General features: G+C 42.7%; 1 protein-coding gene across 2 annotated transcripts in view; it reads right to left on the bottom strand.

The window, feature by feature from the left end:
• The window catches only part of thada (THADA, armadillo repeat containing), a 127,618-nt gene that overhangs the window by 27,619 nt on the left and 86,696 nt on the right, over nucleotides 1-13,303 (bottom strand). For both annotated transcript variants that reach the window (XM_023963169.1, XM_023963170.1), the window contains exons 32-33: nucleotides 5,813-6,195; nucleotides 645-769 (exon numbers count right to left, since the gene is read on the bottom strand). In XM_023963169.1, coding sequence (XP_023818937.1) covers nucleotides 645-769; nucleotides 5,813-6,195 — 508 coding nt within the window. The remainder of the gene's footprint in view (nucleotides 1-644; nucleotides 770-5,812; nucleotides 6,196-13,303) is intronic.

The raw sequence follows: 13,303 nt of genomic DNA, 5'->3' as shown, positions 1-13,303 counted from the left end.
AACGTCACACTGTGACGTAGATTGTGTCTGAATTCCTACCCTAACTTTTAAAAAACTATAAAGTTTTAAAAGCAATTCGGACTCCAGGCTAACTACCTTTTTCCTTTAAACGGCAGATATGATGTCATCAAATTCACAAAGTTAAAATCTAATTAATATATATTTAATATATATTTGCAATGATTATTTATGAGTTCACTGTCTTCTGAAGATAAAAATGTTGATGGTTTATCAAAAATATTACATTTAAATTCCTTTTTTTGGGTAAAAAATGTCCTGTCGCAATGCATTGTGGTCTATATTCACAGATCTAGTGAGCATCGATGCACTGGTTTTTCGCAGAGACTTCTGGGAAATTCGGACAGCAATACAAAATGGCGAACGCCCTATATAGTGCATGATATAGGGGTTAGCGAAGGAATTCGGACAGACCACAATGTGAAAACCGACTCGTGGATCGGGAGGAGCTGGTGATCAAAATCCCGCTTCGGGGTTTGTTTGTTTGTTTTTTGGTGAGGAATTAACTTTATAATACACTTAAAAAGCTAATACTGTTGATTTTGCATGATATCGACCCTGTAAAGTTGCAGCATGTTAGTAGAAGTGCTTTTCTCTGTTTGAAAGTTTAGTGCTGCTTCACCAACCTGAAAGTGGAGCTCTGGGTCAGGTTGAGGAGGTGCAGCAGGACCTCGTCCTGGGACAGAGACTTTTCTCCATCTCTCCACAGCAGCTTCCTGCCGCAGCTCCACTCGCTCAACACCTGCAGGACCTGAGGTGAGGAAGAGGATGAGGAAGAACCTAAGCTGCTGAACACCCTGAAGAGGACGGTCAGTACATCCTCTCAGAGCATGTTGTCATCAGCATATTCTTATCTTTCTGCTCACAGTCTAAATATGACTACACAGCCTCCACTTCTTATATGATTATATATTTACCCTTTTATGCATTAGACAGCAACGGATACAAGTTCCTTTCAAAATAGAATACATCCTGTGTCAATGAAGATCCTCCTGCTGCAGCAGATTTACTTGGTTTAAAAATGTAACAAAGTCAAATTGACTTTTTCTATCATTTTGAATCTGAATCCAATTAAAAAGACCTTTAGATGTAAATACAATATGTATACTGCAATAACCACTAGACACTGTTAAACAGGAGAAGATAAGAATATGTGCTTGAAACTTTTAACTTTGGTTAATTATCGGACATGTTCCAAATCTTAACATAAAAGATACAACTTAAAGGCCCGTTCACACCGGGACGAATTTCGCCGGCGATTTTCGCCGACGTTTAACGCCTCGTGACTAAACAAAGGGCCCCAACGAGAGTGTGCACACCGACGCGAAAAAACGCCAGGCGTTAAAGCGTCAAAAAAAAAAAACGCCTCGGGTTCGTTTTTTTTTTTCGACGCGTCGCGTCGAAATCTACTCGACCAATGAGAACGGCGCTTTTGCTCACGTGTCTGGAGCTTCTGAAGTTACAGTAAAACACAACTTGGGGGCGCTCAAACACAAAACTGCCTTTCTGAGCACACATACCAGCGAAGAAGATAGACGCCAAGTAGCGTCTACACAGCCGCGAAGCAATAATGACGGACATTCTAAAACATCCCCGAACCAAGCACCAGTTGGAGCTACTGGTGCTTGAAATATTCATGTTTTCTTTGTTTGATTCTGACAAGCGTGTAAATACTTGCTCTCTTCTTCTGAGTGAAAAGCGACTTTAAGAAGCGTAAAGTTGCGCAGCGCCACCTTGTGTACAGGAGTATTTCTGTTTTACATTAAGCGCCATCTAATGTCAGGGAATGAAATTGCATGTTCACTCCACTCATCGTCAGCGAAAATCGCCTGGGTGTGAACACAAAAAACGTGGCGAAAAACGCTGGCGAATAACGCCTGGCGAATATTCGTCCCGGTGTGTACGGGCCTTTTTAATTGCTTAAATCCAATTAAAATAAACTAAAAGAACCTGATTTCTTTTTCTTCAAAGCTAAAGAGCCACAATGGAGGGATAGAGGAGCTGCATGTGGCCCTGGAGCCTCAGGCTGCACACCCGTGGTTCACGGGGAAGTGAAAGAGGACAAAGTCGGTGTGAAAGTCTCAATATGTGTCAAACATAATGGTGTGGGAAATTTGTTCTCTGCGTTTATCCCATCCTCTGGGGGAGAGGTGAGCTGCAGACACAGCTGCGCCCGGGAACCGTTTGATGGTTTAACCCCCCAAATCCAACCCTTTAATGCTGAGTGTCAAGCATTGGCATTGGGTCCCATTTTTAAAGTCTTTGGTATGACTCGACCTGGATTTGAACTCTTAACCTTCCAGTCACAGGGTGGACACTCTACCACAAGGCCACTGAGCTGGTAGAAACAGTTTTTTTAAAGCAACACTAAAGTGATTTGGCTTCAGCCTCAGAAAGGAAAGGAAGTGTTGTCATTCTGGAACCTGAGCTGGCTTTTTCTGAGAATCTGCACGGTGGCGCAGTGGTTTGCACTCTCGCCTCAGAGTTAGAAGGTCTGAATCCCAGCTGGGACCTCCAGGGACTCCAGGTCCCTCTCACTGTCCAAAAACATGCTTCATAGATTGATTGATGATTCATGACTGTGCAGCCCTGCAACAGACTGGTGACATGTCCAGGGTTGTACCCCGCCTTTGTCCAACAGTGGGTGGGATAGGCTCTAGCAACCCTGTGACCCCGAGAGGGATTCAGTGGGTTAAGAAGATGGAGGGATGTTAGTCAGTGGTTCAAATCCCCAGGCTACATGATCATGAGACGTTTGGGAAGCACCTAACATTACATTGTCCCCTATTGTAAACATAATCTGCACGTCACTGTACAAAAGCATCTGCTAAATGCTTAGGATGTAAAAAAAAAAATTCAAACAAAAACTATTTACCTTTTTTCAATAGCATCAAAAATGTTGGAAACAAGAAAAAGAACATATTTTCAGAAAAGGTCCGTCACATTTACCGACTGCAAATCAGAATGTTTTCGAAACTAGGCTCGATGTTAGCGCTTAACGTCACCTTTCCTAAAGTCCCTCATTCTGCTGAAACCTGAGTCTGTCTCTAGATTGGAAATGGTCTCGTTATTCTTGTGGTCACAGCTCCTTCTTCTCTAGATGAGCTGCAAAACGCAGCAGTGGGCAGAGCAGCCGTCACGCCTGCGCTTCACTGTTTATCCACACGTCTGGCTGTTGGGTATTTGACTGCCTGCTCTATTCTCAGCCCGCCTGACCAGCTCTGCTGCTTCTGACTTTTACAGCCCGCTTTAATGAGCTCCCGTCCTGCGACGCACTCCGCTGCCCACATTCTCAAATATACAGAGTCATAGGAAAACATGCAGACTCAGGCTGCAGACCTTCATAGCTGTTACATGCAAATAAACATTGACGCCCACCCTGCACGAGAGGAGCAACACCCCCCTGCTCACTGGGTCACAACAGCCTCAGATCTCGCCATTTCTTGCAAGCAAATAACAGCATGCTGGGTAAATACAATTTGACCAATGAATGTAAACAAAGCTGAATGAGTCAGAAAACGTCCTAAATTACATGTTGATTGCAAAGAAAACACCTTAGAAATGGACCTTCATGTGAAGGTTACAGGTGCAGAAGGTCATGCTGAGCTCTTCAGAAACCTGAACCCGGACGTGGAGGGGAACCTTCAGATGAAAAGTAGTTAGAGCTTCACCTGGAGCCGACCGCAATCAGAGAGCGATTGGTTTGGGGAGTCAGAGGGGAAGTCCTTCAACAAATAGAACCCCAAAAAATAAAACCCACAGTGCTTTGGTTGGAAGTAGACGTAACCCTCTCCTGAAAGGAGAGCGTTTCCATCTGTTTAGGTAAAAGGCTTCTCTCCCAGAATGCTTGAGTGCAGGAAGGAAGGCCCTATGGTAACAGGTTAGATAGACGGGGGTATTCTTGGCTCTATCTGAGCCGCCAAATTAAAGAACCACTCAGATTAAAATGCCGTTTTTGGTGTTTTGAACATGTTCTTGTGGTATTATTCTGTAAAGAAATTAAGCTTAAAACAACATTTCTGAGTATTAATTCAAATTGTTGGGAATCAGGAGTAGCTGAATTTCAAATTTTTGATCAATACTAACAAAACCAAATTGATGATTTTCAATCGTCGTCAAATCAGAGACTTTGGGAATATTTCAACCTTCGACGGCACAACACTGTAACGTGTCTGCTCCTATAAATATTTGGGTACTGGACAGTGAACTTACCTTTGGTTTTCATACTAACACAATAGCAGCTAAGGTTACCGGTAAATCAAGAATTGGCTTTCTGTACCGAAATCCTCATTCAATCATTCTCCAAAGCATAATCTGCTAAAAATGACAGACCTACCTATCTTGAATTATGGTGACATAATCTACAGATCAGCTTCAAACACTCTCCTTCATAAATTGGATGTCATTTATCACTGCTGCTCCCTCTAATACCCGTCACTGCCATTTATATGATCATGTCAAATGGCTGTCGCTCCCCTCTCGCTGTTGCATTGGTATTATTTCATCTACAAGACTATCCCTCGTGCTGTCCTAGGCACTTTAACATTGGGAGTTGGGTCATCTAGACCCACTAGACAGTGCGCTAAACCTTTTTTCTTCAATGATTTGTGATCTTCACTGGTGTCCATGGATTACATGAAATCTTTCCACCTTTATCCACCTTTGTCATGGTAGGGACGGCACATCAATGTAAGGGTGGGGTCATCTAAGATAGCACAAGGGTTAATTGGTACAACTCCATATTCCCTTTGTTCCTTCCTTAATATTCCTACTAGTATGCATAGTTTGTGTTCCATTGACTATCTTACTATGGTTGTACCACCATGGGTCGCTCCTCATTCCTTTATTTGGCCCCCAATGACTGAACTGAGTTGCAGAAAACCTTGAACTTGCGTACCCTGGTCTCTTTAGTTGCCTTTAAGACATATTTAATGGATGTTGTTTGTGATGAATGCAGTTGTTTGTAAATGTTTTTATGGGTTTCCTTCTGTCATTTTCTGTAAACATCAATTAAGTGCCTCCTGTAAACTTTATTCATTGTAATTATTGATGTGTGAAGATGTCATGTTTTGCGCGTATGTGACCGATATTGGACTGTTTTTGTGTCGCTGCTGCAAACGTAGGCTGTCGTTGTAAATGACAAATTGTTCTCAATCGGTCTACCTGGATAAATAAAGGTTCAACACCATTAAAAATAAAGCTGTTGGAAAAGGATCTTATTTGTGAAGCCGGGGGGGCACAGTCTTCCTGCTCTGCTCCATTCTGATGCATCCACTTGCAGACAGATAGATCCATGTACATTGGTTTTTTTCCTCATCTGAGCTGCAATCTGGATCAGAACTGTATCACTGGACAGCTCCGGATTGCACCAGTAATGTTGGGTCGGGGATGTGAGGGGCTGTTAGCTGGCAAACAAAAGGATGATGGGAAGGGGGCAGGCTTACTTCACACCAACAGTCCCCCCCCCCCCCCCCCAACTCGGAGGGGAATTTCTAGTGAACTCCTAGTGCTTTGCAGAAACTATACCCTAGAAAATGACGGGCTTTTTGACTTTGCCCAAAAAATAGCCTAATCCTAATATTAAAGTCACCTAATAAATCCGCTATGAGCAGCGGAGAGGAAGGACGTGATCGATGTGTCACTCAGGCTCTTAAGACAAACATCTCCGTAGACCATAGAAGGTGGTGAAGGACATCACACCGACACGCCCATAAAACAAGCACAAGTACTTCAACAAACACAGAAAACAAATGTTGCTCCTATAACGCGTTTGTGTGCATATGTGTGGTCTCACCTTGGCCAGACACTGAGGGTGCTGCTCATGAAGAGCCAGGCTGGTCAGGTTAGACAGGGTGGTCTCATCAAGCCACAGCGGCCGTCCCTTGTCCTCCTCCTCCTCCTCCTCCTCCTTCAGCCTCCTCAGGATGCTCTCCGCTGCCAGCTCCCTCACCTCATATTGTGGGCATCTCAGCAGACGCTCCACGAGCTGAGGAGCCAGATGAGAGCTGTCCCACAAGTCAGGAAGCTCTATGCTGGCACTGAGCGCTGCCTGGGCCAGGCTCAGAAGGTACTGAACGCTGCCGGGTCCAACAACGTCACGGGGGGGATCAGAGGCGAGGAGTTCAGAGGCCAGCAGCACCGACAAGGTCTTCTGGCGGAGAGAGCTGACCTCTGAATCTGTGGGAGTGAGAATCGTGTTTTAACCCTCGTGCATGGAGGCACTTTGACATTGGGAGGTGGGTCATCTAGACCCACTAGACGGTGCTCTGAACCTTTTTTCTTCAATGATTTGTGATCTTAACTGGTGTCCATGGATTACATGAAATCCTCTTCACCTTTATCCACCTTTGTCATGGTGGGGACACCACGGCAATGTAAGGGTGGAGTCATTTTGACCCCATAAGATGGCACATGGGTTAAATAATGAACATCAGGAAACAATTCAAAATACAGAAGAATGACACAATTTTTCTATTTGTCCTGCTTTGATGTCCCACTTTTCTTTTTCATTAATCCCAAAAGCATGTAATAATTTCACCTTTTTTTAAATAAATGTTTCTAGTAGTTTCCTTTCATTGGATGAACTTAAATGCCCATTTGGGGATTTGAGCTGGACAAACTGCAGTGCTTTCTGAACACTGCAGTGTCTTCTCTGCTCATTTCTATGTGGACTTTTATAGGAAAGGCTGCGTCAGGGTCTGTTTGGAAATGCCCACAGCTGTGCCAGCCTGGCCACCTGGGAGCACACGCCCACTGCCAGCGACCGACACAAAGAAACACTCACATGTGCACACACATGTGCGCTCCCACCAGGAACCATCGCAAACCCGGGGCAGCTACAGAGCTGTTCTGGAGCTGCAGGTCCGCCGGAGGAGCTCCACCTGTGCTGTTCTAAACCGACAAAAGAGCGGGAGACGCTGCATTCCTGCACAGCTGGGCTGGGCCGCTGTGGAGATGAGCCAGGACAGCACAGAACCTGATCCTCAAAGGGGGGTCGGCGACAAAATCAGCATGGCTTAACGGTTGTAATGGAGGTTAAGGGCAAAGTAATGGGAGTAAAAGGGGGAAGATGACTGAGGGAGAACAGGAGCGTGTCAAAACAAAGCAGCTGGCTTTAACAGTATAGCATAGGGACGTGTGTGTATTTGTGTGTGCGTGTTAGAGGTTGTAGAAACAGCATGTTGCCATTAGCCTGTCACATGCTCACATTCAACTGTTTTTTTTATGGAGGTTTTAATGAGATGGAGTGGTGAAAAAAGAGGAAAAGCTTTTCTCTGTGAAAAAAAACAATGTTCAGTTTCCTTTAATGCTGTTCGCGCTTTAAAAATAGTTGTTGCTTTAAAACATTCTTTAAAGACCCACTCTGATAAAAATTCAGTAAGTGATGATGCCCGACGAGGTGTCATCATCAGAAGGGAATAGATGATGTAGAGACGTGAACCATCCGGTGCAAAGCAGAGTCCATTCATTTCTGACATCTGGAAGGACATTATCCTGACTATACCATGGTCACTTACAAAACAAATGATGCATTTTAATTCAATTCTTACCATTTGAACATTTGTCATGTCAAATTTTAATTGTTCACAAGACGCAGACTATTTGATACTTGATATGACTGATGTGACAAGTTGTCATGATAATGACTACAGAACCTGCAGGTCGCCCTGCTGCTGCTGGTGGATGAGGACCAACCAGTGGAGGAAAGTGGTAAACAGTATTTCCCTCGTTTATTGAAACATTTAGATAATAACTGTCGATAGGTGAAAGCCGTGAGGGAGAATGACATGTTTTAAAGAATGGCGTGTCCAGATGGTGAAGCAATAGTTTGTTTCAAAGAAAAAAAGTCCAGAAGTAGTTTCCTAGATTGCTTTCATTAAAGAAATATCCACCATTTACTCTGATTAAATGTGTACCAATAAACAAACCTCTTTTTCATTAATTATTAATCAAATTAATAAAAACTTTTGTTGCAAGTTTCCGTTGTTCCGGTTACCAAGTAGCGTTTAGGCCAGCACAGTTATGTAGATCATTCAGTCTGTCTGACCAGAACTTCTTTTTTTTGGAGTTTATTATCTCTTTTTAATGGACATCCAGCAGCCAATCAGAACTGACTACTCATCCCTGACCGTGACTTGAGCTATATTCACATCGGCTTTGGCAATGTGTGTGCAGGCGACCACTTTCAATGAAAAGTCTACATGCACATGCGTACATGTGTGCGTACGTTTTCATCTTCCGCGTTCAAAGCTCTGGGGTTCATGCATAACTCCGCACATTTTTTAGACTGTTTTCGGGTTCTGCGTACAAAACGCGCGGCCATAGAACGCGCATTGAAAGTTAAACCAGGCCAAACTTTGATCAATCAGGGACTTGGATATGGAAATGTCTTATGGATGGTGTCCCATTTGAAAATTGATCATGGAGGAGAAATTAATAACTGTGGTTTGTGACACCAAGTCTTTCTTATATCAGAATAAAGCTCTAAATGAAAAAGATTTGTGAGATTTGCTTTGACATTCCACGCTTCGCTTCTTCCAACTGTAGGTGGTGGACATGCGCTAATAAATAGTAAAAAAGAAGAAAAAGAAGCCCCTACCTGCTTGCTCAGTGTGAAAACCATGGGCTAAGTAAGGGTTAATGGCCGACGAAGTATGAATTATCAGAAATTACCGCACGGCGTGGAAGCCTGAACCGTCCGACGCGGAGTGGAGGACGGTCGCTTCCGTGAAGCAATCGTTTTTAGTCCATAATTCTTGTTATATATCTGACTATTCGTTCCGTGGTGTGGTCCGTTTTCACAGTAACGTGACAACGCGCCACACTACCACTGCAGTCAAGATTCGGCGATATAAAGGGATTTCTATGCTGATCATCATGATGGGTTCAATAAAGCATCAGTTCAGAGAGAAAGTTCACCTCTCACCGCTTGTTTTTGTCCTGGAAATGAAGCAAAAGGTTGTTTTAAATAAGCCAGCACAGTGATACAGAACAATTAAGCTATGTGACCGGAACTTCTTTTTCAGGTGTGCGGTTATCACTGTGCGATATCACTTTTTAATGCACACCCAGCAGCCAATCAGAATCGAGTATTCACCCGGACCATGGAATAAACGCACATTCAAGAACACACGTCACATGCCCGGTGTGAATGTAGCATCATCGATCATAGGAGAATTTGGCACATAACGGTACCTAGTTGTCCTGAGTCAGTAACTGTGAGTGTCAGCCACATGGAAAAGAAGATGGTTCAGCTTCACAAAGAGACGAAAGATGAATGAGAAAACTGCAGACCATCACAGCTACTTTTGAGCAGGAACACCCAAACTGTTGCACTCCCTTTCTGGAACCGAACCACCAGAAGACTTAAGAACACAGAGAATACAGTGGAGTCAAACATCTATCATGGTCTGCGGTTATGCTGACTTCCCCTTTGCTTCTATGTGGAACTTAGGAATTGAAGGAGCCTGCCATAACCTGGTGGCATTAATATTCCTGAGCACACGCCCAATTGTAGAAAAGACGTCTGCATTGATGCAGTCTAAACGTTGGAACTCCCAAGAAAACGACAAAAACACCACCAAACGTTTGGCACAATGCAACACGCCTTCCAACTGAGTTTGTCAGCTGTGAGTGAGATGGTCTTTCCTGTGCAGAGGTGGCTTATCCAGCGAAGGTCAAATATTTAAACTACATGTAGCCACAACATCTGGACTGAATAAACCTGAGACACTTTTTTGTGGTTTTAGGGAGGATGGCAGCCATCACCAGCTGAGTTTGCATGGAGGGCAGCGGGTCAGCACCATGCCACACAAACTCCTTCACAAGTACCACACAGAGGCTCATTTTCAAACATGTGCCTGAGAAACAGACAGATCCAGCCTGTTCTCCAAGGCTCAAACACATATGAAAGTATGTGCGAGCATGAAGTAAAATAAATTAAAAGCTGCGCCACAAGAACCAGAAGGACGCGTGCTGCGCCTTTATTAGCGCGGCTCTCGACCCAATAAAAGCTGAGACACTTTACTGTGTGGAGCTAGAAGCGGGGAAACCACGTGCTCTCACACGCAAACATGCAGCTGGATTTCCCATCAGCCTCCAAAAGAAGAAAAACAAATGCCATCCATGTGACAGAGCTTTAAAGTTTGTTCAACAAATACTCAAAGCCTTTCCTGCGTGCAATCCATGCGCTTGCATGATGCCCTGGGAGAAATCTGCTATCATATATGTACAGCCAATCCTTCCATGACTGCACAGAAGGGTGCATTGTTGACAATTCTCAAGGTTTAAACTGGATTTGGCAAATTTGATATGAGTGCTGTCATTATAGGCTCAGGCTCTCCAATACAACAAAACTTTGTATATTCATGCCTTTACTTCTAACTTGAAAAGATGCAGAATAGGCAAGTTGTAACAAAAAATATAATAATACATCACTCTACTTTATGTAAAGTGTACTTTATAATGCTTTACTTACTAGAATGAGATCAGTTATCCATCAGGTTAATACACTTAGAAAGGCTGCAGATTTTGAAATGGAACTCATGACATAAAGTACAAACAAACATTTGATGGCAGTGTTTCCAGATCAAACATGAATTCTCCAAATCCATAAAACACGTGTGGACTGAATCGGTGAACTCCCATGAACCTTCGATCAAGCACCTCATGTAAGATGTACAGTTGATCTGCTGTTCCATGACTAGAATCAAAACCACACTGATTGATAGGCTTGAGTATTGTTGCATTCTCCTCTCCATTTCCTGTACCCTGGAGTAGACTTTTCCCAGGAGGCCTAGTATTGTGATCCCCTTATAGTTGGAGCACACCCTCCAGCCCTTCTTCTTGAAATGAGGGACCACCACGCTTGTCTGTCAGTCCAGAGGCATTGCTCCTAATTACCAGGTAAAGTCTCAAAGGTGTGTCACTCAAAATACACCCACACTCTACAACTTACCAAGACTCAAGATACTCAAGACGGACCTCACCAGATGCCCTGCCACCAGGGAGCTTTTTGATTACCTCTGTGACCTCAGGTTAGGTGAGTCTGACCCTCCTCTGCTTCATCAGCAGGATTGTTGCCAAGATTAAGAAGATCCTCAAAGTGGTCCTTCCATCTCCTTTACCACGTCCTCACTTGAGGTTAACAAATGATCATTTGCACAAAATACAGTATTGACAGAGAACAACTTCCCCCTCCTGAGATGCCAATTAGTTTGCTAGATTTTCTTTGAAGCTAGAATAACATTCTTCTCCACAGCCTCCCTAAATTTCCCCCAAGACCCAAAATGTTGCCTCTCAAAGAACTGTCTGCACTTGATGCTGGTAAAAATGCCCAAACCTTTAGCTGCTTTGGAGGAATTCCAAGCCTGCCAGACTTAATAGGTCTCATTCTTCAGGGTTATAGCATCCCTTATTTCAGCTCCAACAACGACCTCGACTGAATGACTGACCTGACAATTGAAGTGAAAAACATTGTCAAATGTTGGTGTCATTAACTAAATCTCTCAAGCATCCCTTGATACCCGATTAAAATTCTACCGGATGTGGTAGTTACAGAAATTTCTGATCATGGGCTCTTTTTCTCTGCAAGCAAATCCAACTTACTACCAGCTAGGAAACAGTTGAAATCTCTGCCCATCTCTTCACCTGAATATCCATGACGGAAGGTGAGATGACACAACTACAAAGTCGATCATAGATTTCATAACTAGGTTGTCTACATGGTCTTTCTTAAAGGCAATGTCACACAGCCACTACGTATTGTGCACATTCTCCACATATAAAATATTGGTCTTTCGTGCTACAAGCATGATATACGTAATTCATGAAGGTTTCTTGCATTTGTTATTCGTTGATGTGCGCAGATGTCCGTCAAGTGTTTCGTTTGACGGGTCTTTACGCAAATTTGACTTTCAGCTGTTCAAAATTTTGGTCAGTTAATAATTACGCAGTTTACACATATTTTACGTGGTTTATGCGAATGAGGCATTATTACATAAATATTATGCAATTGTGCATGTTTTTTGCAAGACACAAAAAATTTGTGGCTTTCCACGACTGTTCCATGACCGTTCCACTGATGTTTAACAGCCTTTTCACACATGTACCACCGATGTATAACTTTCATATCGTGTTTTGTGTAATTTACACACGAATCACTAATGAACTGCATATACACAGTGCAATAATCACACTCGGTTCATGTTCTATTGATTTATGTGTTCTTTGCATGGTTTATTTGTAATTATTCTGTGGTTTCAACTTGGTTCTTTTGTGATACATTTGAGAAAATTTCCTGTAAAGACCCTTCATTTTGTCACTTTTTCCACATATATTCACATTTAACCAGTGTACATCCGTGCAATATGCACAAAATGTACATAGTGGCTGATTGACACAGCCTTAAGGACAAACTGTGAAAACAACTTTATGACCACTTTCCAGGGATCAAGAGGTTTACTGGGATTGGTCCATTTTCTTCTATGTGTATTTTTCCTCATCTCGGTCAGGTAATACTGGACCCCAGTGAGCAACTTTTGGAACTGGCTGATTTTTTGTGTGCTAGTTTGCTCTGCTTTAGTCTTTATTTTCCTTTGGAGACTGTCATGATATGACATTCATTAACGCTCCACTGCACTTTTAAAACATTGAAGTGGCATTAAAAAACTGGGGAAACACTTAGTGTCTGCTGTTTCCTTTATAGGGAAAACAGAATAGTGAATTTGTGTAAAGATTATTTTTCTGTGGTTTCCATTTGTGAATTTCGGCTTAAGAACATCCTAAACTAACATATTTGTTAGCCAACAATCACGTCATTCAAAAACTAATCAATTGGGTTAAGAGCATATAATACATGATTGTTTTTTATAACACAAACCTTTAAATCTATATAAAATATGTCAATTTGAGTGCTGTTTCCAAATGTTAGGATTTTAGGTCGAGCCCCTTCGATGTGTCGGCTGGAAACCAGAAACCGCTTGTTTGGTCCCATTGTACAGTAAACTTGGGTTTTATCTACTTTACATTTTCCACTATATGATCCAAATGAAAAAAACAAACAAACTCTGAATTAGCAGAATGTTTTCTGAAGCAATTAAAAAAACGTGAAGGTAGACCGTTATTTTCACTGCTCTCCTGCTCATCAAAAGACTTGATGACCACAGTCGGCACCGTCCCATTATAACCCAAAGTCTGTTTAAAAATCCTATTGTAAATATTCTGAAAGACATCGACTCTGCAGATCAAAGTTCCAGAACAAGCACACTCTGTTTCACCATAACAA

This window comes from Oryzias latipes, chromosome 15 (genome assembly GCF_002234675.1).
Source record: "Oryzias latipes chromosome 15, ASM223467v1".
NCBI classification, from domain to species: domain Eukaryota; kingdom Metazoa; phylum Chordata; class Actinopteri; order Beloniformes; family Adrianichthyidae; genus Oryzias; species Oryzias latipes.
Note: the sequence above shows the minus strand (reverse complement) of the source record. Positions and strands in the feature narration are given on the sequence as shown.